General features: G+C 34.2%; 3 protein-coding genes across 5 annotated transcripts; all 3 read right to left on the bottom strand.

The window, feature by feature from the left end:
• Positions 1-343: 343 nt before the first annotated feature.
• On the bottom strand, positions 344-2,890 carry LOC126736634 (40S ribosomal protein S20-like). Its single transcript, XM_050441086.1, has 3 exons — positions 2,724-2,890; positions 2,428-2,663; positions 344-525 (listed from the first exon to the last, which is right to left on the bottom strand). The coding sequence occupies exons 1-3, from the start codon at positions 2,724-2,726 to the stop codon at positions 402-404; spliced, it is 363 nt and encodes a 120-aa protein (XP_050297043.1). The 5' UTR covers positions 2,727-2,890; the 3' UTR covers positions 344-401.
• Positions 2,891-10,722: 7,832 nt separating this feature from the next.
• Positions 10,723-14,986, bottom strand: LOC126736532 (cyclin-dependent kinase 4-like). Its single transcript, XM_050440924.1, has 6 exons — positions 14,701-14,986; positions 12,566-12,641; positions 12,047-12,513; positions 11,829-11,989; positions 11,633-11,771; positions 10,723-11,084 (listed from the first exon to the last, which is right to left on the bottom strand). The coding sequence occupies exons 2-6, from the start codon at positions 12,639-12,641 to the stop codon at positions 10,995-10,997; spliced, it is 933 nt and encodes a 310-aa protein (XP_050296881.1). The 5' UTR covers positions 14,701-14,986; the 3' UTR covers positions 10,723-10,994.
• Positions 14,987-15,578: 592 nt separating this feature from the next.
• LOC126736533 (uncharacterized) lies at positions 15,579-21,992 on the bottom strand. 3 transcript variants are annotated; one of them, XM_050440926.1, is made up of 2 exons: positions 21,834-21,992; positions 15,579-16,572 (listed from the first exon to the last, which is right to left on the bottom strand). In XM_050440926.1, exon 2 carries the CDS (start codon positions 16,526-16,528, stop codon positions 15,686-15,688), a length of 843 nt encoding a protein of 280 aa, XP_050296883.1. In that variant the 5' UTR covers positions 16,529-16,572; positions 21,834-21,992; the 3' UTR covers positions 15,579-15,685. The 3 variants fall into 3 exon arrangements, with proteins under 3 accessions (XP_050296883.1, XP_050296884.1, XP_050296882.1); XM_050440927.1 differs by having other exon boundaries at positions 21,850-21,992; XM_050440925.1 differs by lacking the exon at positions 21,834-21,992 and adding an exon at positions 19,916-20,087.
• Positions 21,993-22,263: the final 271 nt, after the last annotated feature.

The following is a 22,263-nucleotide window of genomic DNA, read 5'->3' as shown; positions in this document are numbered from 1 at the left end:
ACTTAAATCTCGTTTTGTTAAATATAATATAATTGTTTTTGTTAATTAATAATGCATAGTTAACAATGCTTATAAGTTTGCTTATTTTTTTATCTTTATTAAAAAAAAATCTCTAAAAATCAAGTGGTGCAATAATTTTGTCCAGGAGTTTATAACAACCAATCAAACACAATCTTGATTTGCTAAGCACAAATTTTAATTTAACATCCAAGATGAGAACTTATTCCAAAGCTGATAAATATGTTACTTACACTAACTAAAAACATTCTCCCTGAATGGGAATTCAGGAATTTTCATTATCCTGATTTACTGCGCTGAAAAGAAAATAAGAAAAAAAACCAACTTATTCAGGTACAAAAACAATTTATTTGTAACCAATTTAAACTTAAATTAAAAACAGTTTATGCATCGGCGATTGTGACTTCAACCTCTACACCGGGTTCGATGTTGATCGAGGTGATCTGCTTGACGATCTCCGAGGGCGAGTGAAGGTCGATTACTCTCTTATGGATTCTCATTTGGAACCTAAAAAGGAACAAAATAAAATGTCTTTTTAAAGGGTGAATTTCAAGGTTTGGCAATTATTTTGATTATTGTCAGTGTTGAAATTGAAAGGTGTATCACATGTATAATTCGGTTAAGATGATATAAATGTTAAGGCATATCTTAAATTATTATTATTATATGTGACTATGACTGAGTTCAGTTTTCTCACCATACAAGTTTAAGGATAATTGTATTGGGAAAAGGAAAACACTTACACTTACCAAAGTCGTGACAAAATATATGTATAAAATGGAACAAACCGGTAGACTAGAGACATAAGATTTGGGTACTAACAACTTTCCCAATTTGTAAATAACATAGTTATAAAAATAAATAAGAAATTATTAAGTCTCATGATTCTATAGACAATATAACTTTGATCCAATTAAAAAACATTTCAAGCTATGTACATATACAGTTATTGATTTTCAATAGTCAAACATCACTTAAACCCAGAAAGACCATTACCAATTATATCATAATGACAATTAAACTTGTTTCCCAGCATGTGAAACCTATTAATAGGAGTATATTTACCATAATTCGTATGGTGTTTAAATTAAAAATAGTGTTAATAATTCAGGACAATAATTAATACTACCATTAAGAAGTTTATAGAAAAAAAGTAAATCACACCTGGTCCTATAATTTTCAATTAAAGCACAGGTTCGAAGAAACCTTTTTTGAACTCTCTCTCAAGGCTATGAATGTGGTTTAAATAATAGGGAGACCATACTACAGAAGGGTAAGACAAAATACTAGGAACAAGAGTAATATACAGAACTCTAAATGCAGAGACAGAGAAAAATTACAAGAACTCCTTCTAATAAAACCAAGAATGTGAGAGGCTTTATTTAACAGATTATCAATGTGGGGAATAAATGTCAAAGAGCTGTCGAACAGTACACCCTAATTTCTGCCACCCTTGTATGAAGATAATAGTCAAAAGCAATAACAGTTTTGAATTTAGTAAAGGAAATAACCAAACATTTATATTTATTGAGATGTAAGCCAATAGATAGCGACCATTTGTACAGTGAATTAAGATCCTCTTGGATTTTATGGCAATCAGATAAATTTGTAAGTATAGTTTCATTTCATATTCAACCAATAAAAATCGGCAATATTTTATAGTTCATTAATAAATAAGTTAAAAAGGAAAGGACCGCTGATGGTTACCAAAATTGGATTTATGAGTGAACCCCTAACATAAACAAACTGAATTCTCTTGCTTAGGTAATTTTTTAGCCAACAAAGAAGCCACTCAGGCTCATATAACATTTTAATATGTAGCATGTCACTTACAATGCTTGTAATAAAGAATTTTTATTGGTCCAGAAAATCAATCTTATTAAAATCGAAAGAATGATCCAGTTCCCTAATGTGCAATAGAGTGAATAACATTTTTTTTAGGACCTCTCTTTTGTGTTCCTTAATATGTTCGAGATATCTACCAGTTTTTCCTATATAACTCTTGCCACAGTTATATATAACATACTGCAAATGCATAGGAGATCCACTTTTCTTTTTGCTAAATAATCTACATCCTAGTGTTGATATTACTGAAGGCGATTTTTGGTTTTTTTGCAGTTAAGAGCATGAGCTAACCATTCCAATAAACCTTTAATAATTATGGAATCTTAAAGTACACTTGGTTCATGACTCTGGTGATGGTTGGTGGATGTGTAGTAGGGTCACTATATAGTATCTTTCTAATAAGGGAAGCTGAGTATTCATTTAAATCTAAAAGAACCCCTTGTATGTTGTTTGAGCCCCAACATTTTTATGAATGTCATTATTGAAATACAGTTTTTCAACAAAACACCAGACCCTTTCAAAAACTTCAAGAGTATTCTACCACTACTACTAATCATTTCTTACCTGTCCCAAGTTTTCGAACCTTCACCACAAGGTGTTTTCCTGGTGGTAATCCTCAAAATCTTGTTGGGCATACGTACGGGACCTTTGACCCTCAATTTTTGCTTTTTGGCAGCATCGATGAGGTCGGAGCAGACCTTCTCCAAAGACCTGACGTTACGGGAGGTCAGGGTGATCCTGATCCTGTGGATCAACGCGGCCTCCTGTCCGGGTTTCTCGGGGTTGACTTCTTTGGTCGCCTGCGTTATTAATATGAGAAGTTAAACTTAACCCGTTTTTTAGGTAAATCGAGATCTTACCATTTTATTTTCTGGTCGAGATAGTTCAATTAATCTCTTGTAATTTTACCAGCGCTGAACCAGAAAACTTCTGGGATGCTTTCGTTACGGTAGTCAAACGAAAAAGAACGTCAACGTGACACGCGTTGAAAAAGTGAGGTTAGGATTGGGGCTTTTTTTTTGGGTTCGTGTGGTTGGTAGCACTGGCTAATAAGAGAATAAGCATTTCTTGGAGCTTAAATGTGAACCAGTAGAAAAGCTGTAAAAGCTAAAGGAATAAATTTACGGTTTAGTCGACATTTTAAATAATTTTCTAAAAAATGTCGAGGCAGTTAAGTTTCTTAGGGTTTTTCGGTTCGTATGGTTGATAGCAATGATTTATCAATGTTGCCAATAGAATAATAAAAAATTTATTGCGCACCAACAACTTTACCAAGATGTTAACAGGGGTGGAATAATAACTATATTATTGGGACGAATTACAACTTTTTAAACATGAACTTATACTACTAAATTTACTTAAAAGATACATGTTACGGTCCTGTATCCCACAGGCTTGTCAAAACTTATTTCCGAATTCAGTAACTTTTTCGTTTTGACGTTTGAAATGCCTGTTGGTGACATTACGAACTGACAAGTGAAGAGGCGATCAGTGTTGCCAATTGCTCATTTAACTAGCGCCAGAATTAAAATTATAGAAAAATAAATAGTATAGAATAGAATACTAGATATGCAAATCCCTTGTCTTGAAAATTTTTCCTTGTGTAAATAGAATTGTATATAATATACGTATATTCTACAGTTTGACTTGAGCATACGGTTGATAAATATGCCAATATAGTTGCTACCTAAACTTAATAATACACTCGAAAACCTTAAGGTTTCACGTCACTGAACGTCCTAAGAGCATTGTGTAGAGTATGGTGGGATGCAGACCCAAACACCCTTTTGACTGCCTTTTTTGCTTTGGTACAATCTCATCTAGATTTCGGTTCGATATTTTTTAAACCATGTGCAGGAACGGCTCTGAATGGATTGGACGTGGTGTTTTACGAGGGCTTACGCATATGTATGGGATGTATGCGCTCTACGCCCAGAGTGGCATTGTTAGCGGAAGCATCTATGATAGACCTAGAATACAGGAGAAAACTACTGGCTTTCAAACTAATTTCGAAATTTTTATTAATTACAAATCACCCTATTATTCAGATCATAAATAATATTAGATCTAAAATAATACATAGACCTGAGTTTTGGAATAACAATAAAACTCCATATCTAGTGACTGCATTTCAAAGCTACAGACCATACATAACCTTACTCTATAGAGGAGAAAAATTTCCATGTTACGAAATCCCCTTAAACATTCTAAGTGGGTCTCTAAAAATTATAAAATGTAACTTAAAAAAGGGAGATATCATGACAGGAAATAAATTTATAGACGAAACCAACAACTTAAAAATCCGCTATACATTTATTTACTCTGATGTTTGAAGCACGGGGGATGTTTGAAAAAAGGGCAACAGGGTGGCATATCTATCCCATCCTTGAACTATAGATTCTCGTCACGTTTGCCGGATAATCTTAATATTTATAAGGCCGAAATAATTGCTATTCATGATGCTGTAGAAACCGCTATCAATCAACAAATCAAGAGAGCAATAATATTTTCAGACTCAAAAGGTGCAATTACAAAGCTCAGTGGCTCTTTTTTTACAGCAAATTCTGAATATTGGGTTCTTAAAACTTTCAAGATTAATTGCCATGACTAACAACAATGGCTATGATATTAGACTGTCTTGGATCCCAGGTCATACCAGGCAATGAAGAGGCAGATATTCTGGCCAAAGTGGGAACTGATTTAAACATCCCTAGAAGAATGCTTTATGATATTCAGGATATATTCAACATTTTAAAGCAGGAAATAATAAATACATTTAGGGACAAGTGGAAAATTTTAGTGTTAAACCATCACTGCAGATATGCAGGGTAGGGTACAACCCACATTTACCAACAAAAAATGGTTTCATATCATATCACTCATCACATATCACAACAATTATTAGAATGCATACAGGACATTGCTTGACTAACTCCCACCTTTATCGAATTAACATAAAAGATAACCCTTTGTGTGATTGTGGTTTATGGGACGACTGGACCATATTTTCTTTGAGTGCCCTATTAATCGCGTTATTAATTTTGACCTATATAAGATCTTTGTATTAAAGAAAGGAGTATCACCATTATCTATCACTGACATTCTATCTGTTCCGGACGATGAAACAATAGAGATAATCATGCGATTCATAAACATTAACCAGATTAAAATCTAAAGCTCAACTTTCCAATAACCTTGAATTGTCCTATAATCCTGCCTTAATTGCTTGTTTTAGTGCATTGGTGTGGTCATATATTCCCTCTGTTGTATCACTAATATTCCTCCTGTTTTACAGCCATAGATAGAAACAGAATACGCCTTGAGGCCCGATCATAACTTGTATTTCCTTATCAAAGAGTTACAGTGCAGCAAAGTGTCCTGAGACTCCTACATGGTCCAGAGCCAGATAAAGTAGGATCTCACACAAATCGGGCTGGCAATTGCCTTGCAGCAGAGTCATCAAGTCAACAAGACAAGACAAGACAGAAAACCTTAAGGTTATGTAAGAAAAGTAAGGGTTATTTTAATGAAAAACAATGTTTTTGCAAAAAATATAATTTTATACATAAATATTGAGTATAAAAACAGCGTTATTAGATTAGATAATATGGACGAAAAACAGTAATTTTTCAGAAGAATTTAATCAAATATTTGAGGCGTAGTAATCGAGTTTAAAAACTAGATGTGTAAGTCCTGTGTCAATTGTTTTAAATGCCGAAATTTTCTCCCATTTGTAAACAAAATCGTATACGATATATGTATGTATATTCTACAGTTTAATGAATATACTTTGACCATATACGGTTGATAAATATACCAAAACTAAATATTTACTAAAAAATCGTTGAATATATTTAACGATAATAATATATGACGTATTGCTTGGGAAAGTACACGTATCTGGTATAGTTCCTCCCAACTTTCATTTTTTAAAAATGTATTTAATTTACCATAATTTACTTTTATTATTAATATATTGGTTATTTTTATTGGTATGGAATTTGCGTTAAGATTAAAACCCACATTTAATAAAATAGAATGGTTAGTGCACACAATTTTCAAAAATACCTCCAAGTGTTTTTACTAATCAACATTATTTTTAAGAACCAACATAAAACAAGAATAAAAAAAAAATAAAATAAATCTGGTCAACAGATATATAAATAATTTTAAATATTAAAATGAATCGTTAAAATACTCTGTAGTATGCTTTTGGTAAGATTAATATCTTTAGTTTTCTCCTAAACTTTTTAAGGTCTATAACAGTCCTAATCGAAAAAGGAACATGATTAAATATTTTACGACTAATAAATATAAGAGAGTTTCTCGTAAGTGAGGAGGTGGGGATTGGAAGAGATAAGTTGCCCACTTGACGAGTATTATGACTGGTGCAGGATGGTGGACTTACGGACTTATGTTTGTATGAGTGTTGCAGTTTCCAATATAAAGAGTGAGAAAACTGTTAAAATTCTTTCAGCTACAAAAAGAAGTTTACAAGAGACTCTCAGACCAACACCACACAGATACCTTAATGCTTCTTTCTGAATAGTAAAAATTATGTTAAGGAGTCCCTTGGAGCACAAACCCCAAAATGGCAACCCATAACGGATATGAGAGTCTATTAAGGCGAATTAAACTGAATGAGCAAACAACCCCCTCCAACTCATGCCTGGCAACCCTGACTGCAAAACAACCAGAAGAAAGTTTAGCAGCGAGGCCCAAAACGTGGTTGTCAAACCTTAAACTCTCATCAATGAAGAGGCCGAGAAATCGACAATAATCCCTACCATGTAGTGGGCTCTGCTCATCAAACAAAAAACCCTCTACATTACACTTAAAGCCTAGAACAAAAGTCTTATCAACATTGAATACAAGCTGATTGCAGATGCACCACTCTTTAATTTTGTGAAGGTCCTCTACTATGAGAGATCTGACTACTTTTTGATCTTTGTTATGCCATAGAATTGTAGTATCATAGGCAAATTGACCCACTAGTCCATGCAGTGATAGAGAGCTTAAGTCATTAACGTATAATAAAAATAAAATAGGACCCAACACTGACCCTTGAGGAACACCACATTTAAGATGTGCTATCCCTGACGAAAATCCAGAGGCAACCACCCTCTGGGTGCGGCCAGACAGGTATGACTTCAATCACCCCAAAGCCACTCCCCTAAATTCAAAAAATCAAGCTTTGACAGCAGTATTCTATGATCCACACAATTGAAGGCCTTGGACAGATCACAGAACACCGCTGCTGCAGCCTCCTTGGAGTTCATAGATAGATACACACTCTCCAAGAATCTGAAAATGGCATCCTGCGTGCCCTCTTATGGGAACTCGCCCTGAAGAAATGACTGATTGATTGCCCAAACCAAAGCATCTAAAGCGCTCGCAGGCAGAAGTGACAGCAGACGTGAAGAGATACCATCGGAACCCGAAGACCTATGATTCTTCAAGCACTGAATTGTTTCAAGGACCTCGGTGGCATCTACAGGGTGGAAAAAGAATGATTGGGTGATAGCATTCCGATTAAGATACTGCAATGGATCGCCGTCACTGGGAACTGCTTCTAGTAACTTCTCAGCAATATAAGTCAAATAGTCATTGAAATCATCGGGCCCCAAGTCCGATTCAACCAACCGCCGACGAGAAGACTGCCTACATTCGTTAATGATTAACCAACTTTCCTTCTGTGTGTTACCGGACGAATCTAAGCACTCATTGTAATACAGTTCTTTTCTGACTTTTATCAGATGCCTATAAATTTTCCGATAATCCTGAAAATAAGACCTGATGAATTGATTGTCAACAGATTTGCGAAGTCTTGCTAAGCATCGCAAATTTTGGGCAGATGTTTTTAGTCCCGCGGTGATCCATGGTTTTAAGTCTAACCAAGGGAAAGCAGATATTTAATTTATCACGTAATGTATAATAAAAGGAAAAAAATGGTTGTGGAGCAGCCCGAATTGCATTCCAGTTAACAGACGATATGGATTGAGAAAATAAGTGAGTATAAGTGAGAGAGAGTAAGTGAGTTTTTTATTAGCCCCACAGTGAATTATCTTGATTAAGTCCATTTTACTGTAATACCTCTAAGTATTGTTAAGTATTTAATGCAAAATTAACAACAAACACTCAAGTTAATGGCAAACATTATTCTTTACAAATATTATATTACCTCAAGTCAATTTTTTTCGTTCAAATGCCTCACTATATTAACAAACATTTGAACAATCAAAGCCTATTCTTAAAGAATTTCTTAATTGAATTTTTTAAAGGCAATTAGTGCTTTGAAGTTGACCGCTCTTTAAGCTTATCATTTAATTCATCGTCTTTTATAAGCAAACTATTATTTGCCCCTATTTCTTTAATGGATCTGGATCTTTATGCTCTTTTATTCACAGATTCACATTCTAGAAAGAGCAAGTGCCAATGATCATCAGATGCTTTATTAATAGATTTTGCAACTGGGACTTCTCAAGAACTAATAAATCCTTGATCAGTAGGTCTTCCGATAAGATCCACAGTGTCCTCTGTTATCTCAGTTCTAGTGTAATACCTGCAATATGCAATTGATAAAGACCTTATACATACAAAACACAAACTTTCATAATCTTTTTATTTTAAAAGTTACTTTCCAATGTGACTTATTTATTCTTCAAATTAAGGTCTGTCTCTTTAGTTCGAGACAAATCGATTGATTTTTGTCTTACGACCACGAGCCAGGACATAAATAATCCCTCTTCGGTCTGGAGAAAATACAAATAAAGTTAACATACGAGCTAGAAAGAGCGATGAGGATGTTATTTATGTTTGTTTTGTCTTGGTGGGGCACGTTTTCTGACGTAGAGCCTGTCGAAATGGGCCGGGCGAGGGTACTTATACTCTGAGCGGCCAGATTTGTTTTAAAGTCACCAGGGAATTGGACATACACCCCCTCGTGATCCGATATACCCACTGAGTGCACTGAACAAGTAACACCGTCCAGATTACTGCAGAAATAATCAATAGTGGTCGATGAAGAGGACGAAATACGAGTGGGTGCATTAACATGCATGGTGAGTGCAAATTATTTGAAGATTCCATCAAGAGACATTTTTTGCGGTAAGGAAACCTCTGAATAATTAATATTAAAATCTCCAGCTAAGATAACACGCGAGTGAATAAGGAGCTGGGACAGAAGACAATCTAACCTGTCAAGAGACACACTGATATCCCCAGAGGGCGGGCGGTATATACAAATAACGTACATATTAAACAATTTACAAAAACACACCGAACACTCAAAAACCCGTTCAACTGAGGCATCACCAAACTTATCAACAGTACAGAAAAAGTTTTGAAAATGTCTCCTAATTAGAACAGCAGTCCCTCCATGCAGAGAGTTTTGTCTATAACAAACTGACAGTGGTACATACTCATCAATACAAAAACATTCATTAGGTCTGAGCCAATGTTCTGTTAATATAACAATGTCAGGAAAATTAAAATTAGCAAAGCAGTAGTTGAAGCTCATCCACCTTATTCCGAAGGGATTGAATATGTAATAAAAATTCACTACAATGCTTTAATTTTGATATTGCAGTTGAATGAAAGGGAGCTTCAACCTCTACGGTCTCATCTATAAAAAAAAGTCAGAACCAGTCACACACTCAGACGCAGTTCCCACCCTTTCGACAAAATTAGGTGATCTATTTAGTTTTAGATGCTTAGAATTATACAGTTTTTTATGTGGCCATGTTATACAAGCCAAATCAGCAAAATGATTAGCATAATTGCATTCAAGTATTCGACTTAGGTCAATGTTGTTTTGTATGGAAAAGCTTTATATAATGACAGATTACTATTATATACAAGACTGCAACTTGGTCCAAAACAAGGGCTTGTCATAATGAGGAAAGTAGTGTTTTTACAGGGAATGATAAAATCGTTAATAATAGATGTAGGAGAATAATATGTTCCGTTCAACTACAAGATCACCAAATCGTTCTTGGTAAAATTGGAAGCAAGAGCTGAAGCAGTTAGTACCAAATCACGAGTTTAGAAAAATTGAATGTTGTACACATGTCCCATTTTGTTACGTAAAAGCTTAAGAAACAATCTATTACATTTTCCAGCTACAAACAGAAGCTTTGGACGAAAATCATCAGGTTTATTGTTTTGTTTATTGATCTCAGTACGCACATTCCTGGAGTCAGTGACTGTTGATACCACCTGCTGAGTTTTCAAGAGCCCAATCGCCAAAAGGTGACTTTTTTTTCTGCTTCTAAAACTCTAATAGAAGCCACCATCCCTGCATTAATAGAAGATTACACATCAACATCTCTTTGTAGCAAAGAAACTTGATGTTTATATGCAAGACTCTCGTTTTCTATAGCGTGAATGTTGGTACTTAGGTCCTTATTTAAATCCGTTAATTTGTCCATTTTGAGTGAAAGGTCCATTTTTTCCTGTTCCAGAGACTTAACCAACAAATTCAGATCATGTTCCTTAGTCTTAAAATTGTAACTAAGTTCGTCATTTTTTTTATTGAGAATATCAAGTGTCGATGAAAACTTTCTTTTCGCTTCAAATACTTCATCCTCAAAAACCAGACTATTTCTACGAATTCTCTCTAAGTGTCTATCCTTTTCCCTAAGTTCCTCCATCATACTCTCAATTTTCTGTTCATAGGCCCTAGTTTGACCTTTTTCTTCATTAAAAGTTGTCGGACATCTTTCCGTACATAAAATTTTTTCAGGATTTCATACAATTGTGGTAGTTGAGCCTCTGGTCACTCAATCGTGCCTTGACGTTTCGAACTTTCAAAGTCCACCTTCAGAAAACGCTCTTCAAACAAATAAAGTAAAACCGAAATCTGTTTTAAAATTTTATGAACCTAAACAATTCTAACAATAAAACATAGGTACCTTATACATACTTTAAAACCTACTGTAAAATTCCAGAATAAAACTTAAATATTACAAGTAAAAAGTTATTCAAAATATATTCTCTATGGATATTTCATGTAAAAATTGTATAAAAACTAGTATAGTATATGTTTGATAAAAAAACCCCGATTTTAAGGCAATAAGGAACGAAACCTAAACGTTACAAGTAAAATTATATAAATAGACGATAAAGCAGCGTTATGTATTTAGGGGTTCCTCCAAAAAGAAATCCTCTCCTAAAGCTTCTAGGGCGGTGATCCTCTTGTTGGGGTCAAAAGTAAGCATTTTCTAAAAAAAAAAAAATAAAGAAAAAACACTCATACAAACTTATCCTTATTTTCTTCATTTTATGTATTCCGAGTAGGGACAAAATAAAAATACAATATATAATAGCACAAAGCACCTAGACATTATATGTGTGTACCCGTGTTGAGAGTTAATTAATAAATAAATTCTTAGTAAACATTATTTATTTCTAATAATACAGGAAAAGAAATAATGATGCAGTCTTAGAAACCTACCCCAACTAAAGCCATAAAGAATGTAGTTGATTAATTATGTAAGATATGAAATACTTATGAAAGGGAGCAAATAAGGAAAGGTGCGTATTAAAGAAATATTTGTTTATTTTTCATTATATAGCTTATAACTTATTAAATATCCTTAAAAAAATAATAAATTATAGTATTTAGGAGCCAAAAAAAAGCAGATTATTGACTTTGATTTTTATAGAATTAAGTATGATTTTATTCTATGTTTCTATTCTATGCAGGCTTTACTGATTCAATGGAGTTTAGAAAATTTATTGTTAAATGTTCATGACACATATAACTTACCATTATCAACGAGAGAGCACTTTCGCACATATTGGGAGCCAACGATTTAATATCCACTTTATCAACGACATTAAAAGCGTTCCATTTAATTGGGGCATGCTCCTCTGGCCATTCGTTTTTCGGAGGTTTTCCTAGCACCCTAAAATATTATTATATATTATAACATATATTACTACAAAAACGAGTATCAAATCACCGTAATATTTCAGTCAGCTGTTCGTTTTCAGATTTACCACAAAACAAGGGACTCCTCGTGTAAAGTTCTACAATAATACAGCCGATACTCCATATGTCTACAGCCGAGGAGTACGGCAGTCCAAAAAGGACCTCTGGGGCCCTATACCAGAGAGTTACCACCTAAAAAAAGCAGCCTCTTTAGAGCAACTTAACCCCAATAGGATACAAATGTCTTACAACAGATGTCAGTTTCATTTCATAATCGTATGTCTTGGCTAAACCAAAATCGGCAAGTTTGATATGTCCGTCCTTAGTAACAAGCAAGTTTTGCGGCTTTAAATCCCTATGAACGATCCGGTTGCTGTGCAAAAAGTCCACCCCGTTAACAATTTCCCTTGAAAGGTCTCTTATATGGGAAACACTAAACCCCTTTGGGTTTTTACTCATATACATGGCCAAATCTTGTTCCACATGCTCAAACACCAAAAACATCATTAGATCTCTGCCCATCTGCTGTCCATGGCAAATATCCAACAGTTTAACAACATTCGGATGGTCGTGATGGTTTAGTTGTTGCAGCAAAGCGATTTCCCTTAAAGTGTTCATGGGTATTCCGTCTTCCGTCATCGGTATACAGACCTTTTTCAATGCCACTTCTAGCCCTGTTTGCTTGTCCCGGGCTTTGTATACTGTCCCATAAGCCCCTGAAATTTCTCGGTGAAAAATAGAAAGAAATTATTTCCGGAATTTTAATACCTCGTCCTATTCTGTTTATTGCTTCGTATGTGCTGCTGTTCTTTCCTTGTTGCGTTGTGGTGTTACTGGAAGCCATCTATCAGAAGGAGATGTAAGAAGGCGTTCAGAAGCTTAGCATAGTTTATAGAGTATTTTAATTTATTTCTTTATAAACTGGCAAAGGCCAATTACATGAATAAAGCACTCAAAAAAATGAAGAGGGAATCAAGTCCAGGATTAATTGGAGTAAGAAGAGTGTATCTTTAACATACTGTAAACTCTCTCTTTAAAGCATCTAAAAATTAACATTAGCTCATACACATGCTCTCAAATCTCTTAAAAATGCTCTAAAACTTAAAATAAATCGTCTCTTCTTACTTTACTATCTTTGCGGATGATACAACATTACTTTGGCATGACACTGACATTAAGAGATTAAGGAATATCGTTGATGAAGATTTAATTCTTGTAAAGTCATGGTGTGAATCTAATAGACTAACTTTTAATATTTCTAAAACTAATATTTTAACTTTTAAATGTAACCTTGGAATTGTCATTTTGCAAAATGAAACAATAAGTCCTTCTGAAACATGCAAATTTTTGGGCCTGACGATTGATAAGCAATTAAAATTTGAAAATCATATCTCCTCTTTATTAGGAAAGTTATCATCCAACTGTTATGCTATTAGAGTAATAACACATTCTCTGGGACTTGATGTGGCCAAAATTGCCTACCATGCTCTTATTGAGTCTCATCTGAGATATGGTATTGTGTTTTGGGGTGTGTGCTCTCAGTATTTGTTCAGCTCTCTATTTATTTTGCAAAAAAGGGCCTTATGCTACATGTGTGCAGCTCCCTTTCGTAGACCCTGTAGGCCATTATTTTTAAAACACTCTGTCCTGACATTGCCTGAGACTGTTTGTCTTATCCACAAAAAATATCTCCATCACCTTGGCCGCCCTTCCTCAGGTTACAATCTCCGAACAACCTTCTCTTTACCTCTGCCTATCCCAAAAAGTGAGCAGATTAAGTCCTCTTTTGTGTACGGGGGCAGAAGGCTTTTTAACCACCTACCCTTTATATAAGGCTAATAAATTGTGAAAAACGTTTTAGGAAAAATATAAAGAAACTCGTGAATTCTTACTACCCTTTCTTTGGGTGTGTTCTATATTCTATTTATGTAAGAATTGTTAAAATTTTTATATTTTTGTAAAAGATTATGTTGTCAACTATCTTTAAGGTTTTATATAATGCTTTGTTAACAACAGATGATGTTATGTAACAATAAAGCTATTTTTGACTTTGACTTTGACTAATAATGAGCCTTGCTGAAAAAAATTGAAATAATATTTATGTAAACTGGACAATATTAATTTAGTTGGATTAAGTTCCATGCCATTCTTTCACATCAAACTACCAAGTTATTTAGATCCTATTGTAATTTGTCAGAATCATCAGGGGATTTCATTATTAGGCTCAATTTTAGATCATTGGCGAACAACAAAAATAGGCATTCTACGTCTATATCATTAATAACAATATTAAAAAGAAATGGCCTAAGATGAGGGCTTTGAGGCACTTCAGATGGAACCTGAATAGTTTTAGAAAAAACAGTGCCAATTTTAACTAATCAGTCTATAATCAGACCAGTAGCTTTTGAACTAAGACAATAAAGGTTCATCGATCTCTGCTGCAAACCTTGGAGAAATCAATGTATAAATGCCATCTCCAAGGCATCCGACAAGGAGTTCAAGTTGACTTAAGAAGATTCAACTCTATAGATTTGAATAGTCTAAAGCCAATATACTGATTAATTAGTAACGGTTCAAGAAGGGGGATGATGAGGTCACATACCAAGCTTGCAATTACTTTAAGGATTGTACTGAATATACTGATGGGATGATAGTTGGTAGCGGACATTTTGTCATCTGACTTACGGATAGGTTTTAAAAAACTCCCTTTGCAGTAGTCCGGGGAACACCCCAGTTTCCTTTTAGTAATTTTAAACCAAATTATTGAAGGGTATCATATGGTTTAGAGTTGAAACTACTTTTGTATAAGTACGAGAGGTTTTTGGCTCCTGCTTCAGTTCTGTTACAACTGAGCAATATGGAATTGAGAGAATTCGTTTAGTGGATCAAACGAAGCGACTTACCTCGGTCCTAGTTTAAGTAATAAAACCCCTAAAGAAAAAAACGTGTTTTTCCTCTTCCTGTAATTATTATTTCAAAACCTTGTTTGGGACTGTCAAAAAGGATTCTGTAAGATAATTAAATTTTCGGCACTTTTCCCAGGTAACGGTGACTTAAAGTGGCACTAAATTTAAACGACCTTCATTATAAATAGCAGAAAAATGTAATTTAAAATGTAAAAACTATAAATAAAACAAAAATTGAGAAAATAAATAAACAAAAATAACGGTTTGATTTACGCGTGACGTTCCTGACAGATCGATGACAGCTGTCATGTGCAATGTTGCCAAGCGATACAAAGTCAGATTTAACCCCTTTTTTTGAGTGCATTAGAACTAAAAAACTACTTACCAAAGTATACTTGCGCCAAGGCACATAAATATAAGTAAATTTTAATGCGGTGAAATCAAAAATTATATATTCACAAGAAGAAAGGGAAACAAATATAGAAATCTTGCGCAACGTGGCAACGCTGCCTAAGCTATAACAAAATAATAAAAATCAAGATTAACTTGAAAAGCTTTGACCATTAAATGTGTTATAGTTTGGGTATGAAAGATGCCAATGAATAAAAGCATAAAATATTTACAATTTTTTTAAAATTAAATATTGCCGCTGCAGGCATGCCAACAGACGTCATTTCTTCAATAAGTTTTACATAACTAGACAGCGTTGCCACATTTATTACAATTGTCATAGATTTTACAAAATGCCTAAACCCTTTTACGGTAATAAGTTTATTGTTCTATAAATTATATCGATGCCTTACTCTGTTTTTATTAAATGACAACGGTGGGTGTGGTACCATCGCGAAATCAGTTATAGCCGAAAAAAAAACAACTCAGTTACTAACATTTTATTCAAATATGTCACTCTAACATTTCTATACTCAGTCTTACTAATAACCTGAAATATTTATTAACTAACGAAGACCACTCTCTAACTAAATTAATTAATGTCTTTTTCGTCACACCGCGCCTCGTCACCATCGGGTTTATCACTTAAAAACTGACTGACCCTTTGATTGTACTCGGCGTCGCTCTCCTGTTTCGGCAAATCCTTATTCTCTTTTTTCGGTAGATACTGGGCCATTTTGCCCACCACAAAATTATTCATAACCTCAATCGGAACATTCTTTTCAGCCCCTTTTTTAATTACGCGGCTGACCTCTACACCGTTGCCGCTCTTCGTCATAATGTCGTCGGGATAACGGTTGCGCATGCCCCGATACGCGATCTTACTGGCCACGATCGACCAGATGACATTGACAGCTGACAGGACTATGACGTTTGACGCGAGCGGAAGCGAGATGGGAGACAAGTCTTCACTGTGAAACGTCATGTTTGACGTGGAGAGGGCGCTGATTAACAGGGAAATAACGGACGTGAGGGTGGAAAAGCTGCAAGACAAGAAGAAAAACATGATGTTATGGTCTATGTACCATTTCTTCCAAGCGAATATTCCGGAAACGAAGGTTAAACTGTTGCCGAAGGCCATCAGGAAGCAACCGGTGGCCACCAGTATTGGCACGTTGACGTAATAGTGGATGTAACTGGGGTCACTAATATATTCGGCATCTTTTTCCAGTTTATCCCTGATTGGGTGGGGCGAATGGGGTATAATGGAGGTTTTGTATATAATTAGGCCGCCCATCAGGAGGGAACATAAACAAAACAGCATCAGGACAGCGCTGAGTCCCAATACTATTGAAGCTGAGTAGCGTCGCTCCGACGGATACTGGCTCGCTACGTCCGGTTGCGATTTCGTTTTTATTTTAAAGACTCGTTGCATGGTTTTTTTGATGGATGTACGGTTTCACATGGTAAGCAAGAAATCTGCAAAAGAAGGAAAATATAAAATTCTTTGAGGTTAGAAAAAAAACAAAATGGCGACCACCACGGTTGTGTTGACAACGGATTTGTCAACAGTTTTTGAGGTTATGGTTAATGTCTTTATCATGTAAATTAGAGCTTGTTTTAGAAAGTTATTCGAGCATATTTAGAGTGATAGTTTGTTTGAAAACGGTCTCAAGCCGTGTCTATAAATGGACTTCAATTTTCGCTTATTGTCATGCGGCAAACGCTCCTTTCAAATAACACTTTCCGCTTATTAAAAATGTTCACACGTTTTTCACGTCGGTCATTTTTATGCATCAGTTAAGGCGCTATTTACTGATAAATAAGCAGATATAAATGAACCCACAATCCGTATATTAATTATTTTGTTCAGTGCTGCCAACTGCAAGGAATTTTCACCCTAAATAGAACCAATGGACAAAGATATGTTGTGACGTCAACAGCCAATAGAACTTACATTTATTAAACGAATTTCATGAAAATTGGTGATAGTAGAGCTGAATACTCCTCGTGTCACCCGCTATCAAAAAAATTACGAAAATTTAACTTGAAGGCTATTTAAAATGTGTAAAATTAACTTGGGTCTTGTGTCTTCACCGTTTAAGCAAAGTCAATGTTCAACTGCCTGTAAAACTTATATTTATTAATCGATTTTTGTGAAAATTGGTGGTAACCAAGCTGAATACCACTACTATCAGTCACTATTAAAAAAAATTACGAAAATCGAACTCTAAGGCCATTTAAACTGTGCCAAACTAACTTGAGGTGGGTGCCGTCACCATTTCTTCAAAGTCAATGTTCAACTGCCTGTAAAACTTATATTTATCAATCGATTTTTGTGAAAATTGGTGGGAATTAAGCTGAATACCACTACTATCAGCCACTATTAAAAAAATTACGAAAATCGAACTCAAAAGCCATTTAAATTGTGCCAAACTAACTTGAGGTGGGTGCCGTCACCATTTCTTCAAAGTCAATGTTCAACAGCCTATAAACCTTATATTTATTAATCGATTTTTGTGAAAATCGGTGGTAATCAAGCTGAATACCACTACTACAAGCCACTAACAAAAAAATTACGAAAATCGAACTCTAAGGCCATTTAAACTGTGCCAAACTAACTTGAGGTGGGTGCCGTCACCATTTCTTCAAAGTCAATGTTCAACTGCCTGTAAAACTTATATTTATTAATCGATTTTTGTGAAAATCGGTGGTAATCAAGCTGAATACCACTACTACCAGCCACTAATAAAAAAATTACAAAAATCGAACTCTAAGGCCATTTAAACTGTGCCAAACTAACTTGAGGTGGGTGCCGTCACCATTTCTTCAAAGTCAATGTTCAATTGCCTGTATAACTTATATTTATTAATTGATTTTTGTGAAAATCGGTGGTAATCAAGCTGAATACCACTACTACAAGCCACTAACAAAAAAATTACAAAACTTGAACTCGAAAGCCATTTAAACTGTGCCAAACTAACTTGAGGTTGGTGCCGTCTCCATGTCTTCTTGGTCAATGTTCAACTGCCTGTAACACTTATATTTATTAATCGATTTTTGTGAAAATTGGTGGTAATCAAGCTGAATACCACTACTACAAGCCACTATTAAAAAAATTACAAAAATCGAACTCTAAGGCCATTAAAACTGTGCCAAACTAACTTGAGGTTGGTGCCGTCACCATTTCTTCAAAGTCAATGTTCAACTGCCTGTAAAACTTATATTTATCAATCGATTTTTGTGAAAATTGGTGGTAAACAAGCTGAATACCACTACTACAAGCCACTAATAAAAAAATTACAAAAATCGAACTCTAAGGCCATTTAAACTGTGCCAAACTAACTTGAGGTGGGTGCCGTCACCATTTCTTCAAAGTCAATGTTCAACTGCCTGTAAAACTTATATTTATTAATCGATTTTTGTGAAAATTGGTGGTAACCAAGCTGTATACCACTACTACAAGCCACTAATAAAAAAATTACAAAAATCGAACTCTAAGGCCATTTAAACTGTGCCAAACTAACTTGAGGTGGGTGCCGTCACCATTTCTTTAAAGTCAATGTTCAACTGCCTGTAAAACTTATATTTATTAATCGATTTTTGTGAAAATTGGTGATAACCAAGCTGAATACCACTACTATCAGTCACTATTAAAAAAATTACGAAAATCGAACTCTAAGGCCATTTAAACTGTGCCAAACTAACTTGGGGTTGGTGACTTCGCCATGTCTTCAAAGTCAATGTTCAACTGCCTGTAAAACTTATATTTATTAATCGATTTTTGTGAAAATTGGTGGTAACCAAGCTAAATACCACTACTACAAGCCACTAATAAAAAAATTACAAAAATCGAACTCTAAGGCCATTTAAACTGTGCCAAACTAACTTGAGGTGGGTGCCGTCACCATTTCTTCAAAGTCAATGTTCAACTGCCTGTAAAACTTATATTTATCAATCGATTTTTGTGAAAATTGGTGGTAAACAAGCTGAATACCACTACTACAAGCCACTAATAAAAAAATTACAAAAATCGAACTCTAAGGCCATTTAAACTGTGCCAAACTAACTTGAGGTGGGTGCCGTCACCATTTCTTCAAAGTCAATGTTCAACTGCCTGTAAAACTTATATTTATTAATCGATTTTTGTGAAAATTGGTGGTAACCAAGCTAAATGCCACTACTACAAGCCACTAATAAAAAAATTACAAAAATCGAACTCTAAGGCCATTTAAACTGTGCCAAACTAACTTGGGGTTGGTGCCGTTACCATTTCTTCAAAGTCAATGTTCAACTGCCTGTAAAACTTATATTTATTAATCGATTTTTGTGAAAATTGATAGTAATGGATATGAATGTTCTCTTTAACTCTCACCATTAACAATCCTGCGAAAATTTCATTCTAAGATCTTTTTTAAACCGGTAAAAGTAACTTGGAAAAATTTTATTTTATCGCAATATATTATAGTCTGAAATTCTTCAGTAAATAATAATCGCTCCGGTGCACACGTAATCGGGCTTCTATATTGTTTCTTCGACCATTAAAATTTACGTTTACGACTTTTGCAATTTCGTTTTAGTCAAGAGAGATTAATAGTATTATATGAGATTCACTTAGGAATAACTAAATTATTATACAAATATATGTATGCAAATCAGTACAATAATAACTATATGATTTTATTTTTTTAATCATAATTCAAGATGGCGCCCGCCGCCATTTTGACTGTAGTTATATTATATAGTTGACATCTTTTGACAGTTATATCTCAATTATTGCACACATAACAATTAACAAGCATAAAAAATAGAACCTACTTACATTATATATAAATAATTTTTTTTTTCTCACAACCGTTCTCATCAGAATGACACCATTGCGTAATAACAAATGAACGCGTGTATATAAGAAAAGAAAACAAAAAACTATCGGTTCGCCGCTTGAATCACTGCATCTTGATATCGGGTTCTCCGCTGGGTACTGAACGCACTTGGCCAAAGTGTAAAAATACAAAATACCTGCTCGTGTAGAATAAAATGCGAGGTTGCCAAGATTTAATTGGTACCATCTTGGTGGGGTACCTTTGAGATAAGTAAGTGAAAATCGAGGGTGTTTGTCACAAAATGGTTAACACAACTCAAAAACCGTTTCATGTATAGGCTTGGCAATATGAAATATACCGATTTTTTAATTAAATGGATCGAGGAGGTTTAAAAATTTTTTTTTTTATTTTCAGAATTTTTAAGAAAAATCAATTCAAGTGACAACGTCGCATTTATGGACTCTTCTTGATCACTTCCTTGACCACGTAACGGTCAAGCCAACCTGCTGAATACGTAATAACAATTATCGCTTTAATTTGAATAATATTTATTTATTATTATAATTTATATTGATCAATCCGTTTTTTTTTCAATGATATATATTAAGCAATAACTTAATGGATCAAAATTAAATTATATAAAAGAAAGCGACAATAATTATTACAATATGCTTTCCAAAGTATTAAAACTTTTACTTTAACCACATATTTAAAAAAAAAATATATAATTTGGCAACATCGCATTATATACGACCCCCTGTATATTTTTTTATGTTCATCTGATAATAGAAAATGACGTCATTCTGAGTATAAGGACACACCTCATACGTCAACTTTAGACATCTGTCAAAAGTTTTAAAAAATTCAATCTAGCATGCCATGACTTTATTATAAATATTTTTGACACATTGATGTGTCATTGTACTGTAATACGTGGTACGTCAATTTATGCACTATTTATACACTGATGCCATATTTCATTTTATTCATATAAAAGTGTCTTTGTGATCACTCGTTATATGTATAGAGACGCGAACCTGTAATATAATACTCGAGGTCGCTTTTATCGCCTAAAATACATACAGCAATTACCATCGTGATTGATTTAATAATAACATGGGATGTTGACTTATTTTAAATTCATCACATTTTTGAGATAAGCTTTATAGGAAAATTTAAATATTCCATATCTGTATATACCTGTCTTTCTCTTACGCATTGTTATTGACATAAGTCCGTCTCATTCTAACGCATTCCTTTATAAAGAGTAATAAACAAAACGGTTCTTATGCAACCACCTTCGCACGCCCTGTATATCTATTTATTTCTTTTGCCTTCTTTCCTAGAGGAAAAAGGACAGATGGTTGGTAGACAGATGTGTGGCCATTATAAGGCTAAGACACGTGCCTTCAGCTGTTTTGACCTACATCTTCTTAGGCAAGCGAGCTTGTATATAATAACTAACAATTTTGACACCCTGTATAATATATAATACCTAATTGAATGTCGTCATGTATAAAAACCCTCGCCGAATCGAATAATTGCTTTCAATAAATAGTATTAACCAGCACACTTTTGTAAATTTGTAATTCTACACCTTCATTGACGACGGTTAAAGAGCTACACAGGACCGCACTAAACAAATTGCTTGTAGGTTGTTTAACACGTAACCCTTTGCCCTTTCTCCACTTAATTGATGTCCGTTTTTTGGGCGTGGCTTTTGCAGCATTTTGTTTCCAAGATGGCGGCTATTTTTACAATAAAAAATAATTCACTTATATAAAAAAACTTAAAGCCGGACCTGTGAATTAAAACCGTCCCATCACTATATATATATATATATAAAAGGGAAACATTAAATACCATACTGGTATATATTATGTATGTACGCATGAAGAATTAAAATAATGCACTCACCTCCATTAAGTATTACCTTTTGTAAGGGACAACAAGAGTCGAGCGCCAACTCCTTTTTATTGTATTTATACCGACGAATTCCAGAGGCGTACCAGAGCAAAAAATCTTATTAAATAAAACAAATATTCTTAGAATAACCATAAATTAAAAAAAAAAATTATTTTGAGGTTATTAAGTGACATCTGTCAGTTGAAAATGGAAGTTGCGTCACTATTTTTTGTTTACAATGATCGTTTCCATGGTAAATGTTACAAGGCAAGTGTTGTCAAGCATTAACAGTATAGAGTAAGGTTATGTATAATATTAACGTTTTCTTCTAATTAAAAAAAAATGTTTTTTCAATTAATTAAATAAAAATTATTAGTGAAAATGAATATATATTTTGTTTGTTTACAATATCTATTTCTATGACGCGGAATCGAATCGCCTA

This window comes from Anthonomus grandis, chromosome 5 (assembly GCF_022605725.1).
Source record: "Anthonomus grandis grandis chromosome 5, icAntGran1.3, whole genome shotgun sequence".
Lineage (NCBI taxonomy): Eukaryota > Metazoa > Arthropoda > Insecta > Coleoptera > Curculionidae > Anthonomus > Anthonomus grandis.
Note: the sequence above shows the minus strand (reverse complement) of the source record. Positions and strands in the feature narration are given on the sequence as shown.

Excerpts from the sequence above, each read along its gene's own strand:
- LOC126736532 (XM_050440924.1), bottom strand. The coding sequence starts at position 12,641 with ATGGCTTCCAGTAACACCACAACGCAACAAGGAAAGAACAGCAGCACA. Across the intron at positions 11,990-12,046 it reads AAATGAAACTGACATCTGTT|GTGGTAACTCTCTGGTATAG; the intron begins GTAAGACATTTG and ends TGCTTTTTTTAG. Across the intron at positions 11,772-11,828 it reads CAGCTGACTGAAATATTACG|GGTGCTAGGAAAACCTCCGA; the intron begins GTGATTTGATAC and ends ATAATATTTTAG.
- LOC126736634 (XM_050441086.1), bottom strand. Across the intron at positions 526-2,427 it reads GGTTCGAAAACTTGGGACAG|GTTCCAAATGAGAATCCATA; the intron begins GTAAGAAATGAT and ends GTTCCTTTTTAG.
- LOC126736533 (XM_050440926.1), bottom strand. The coding sequence starts at position 16,528 with ATGCAACGAGTCTTTAAAATAAAAACGAAATCGCAACCGGACGTAGCG.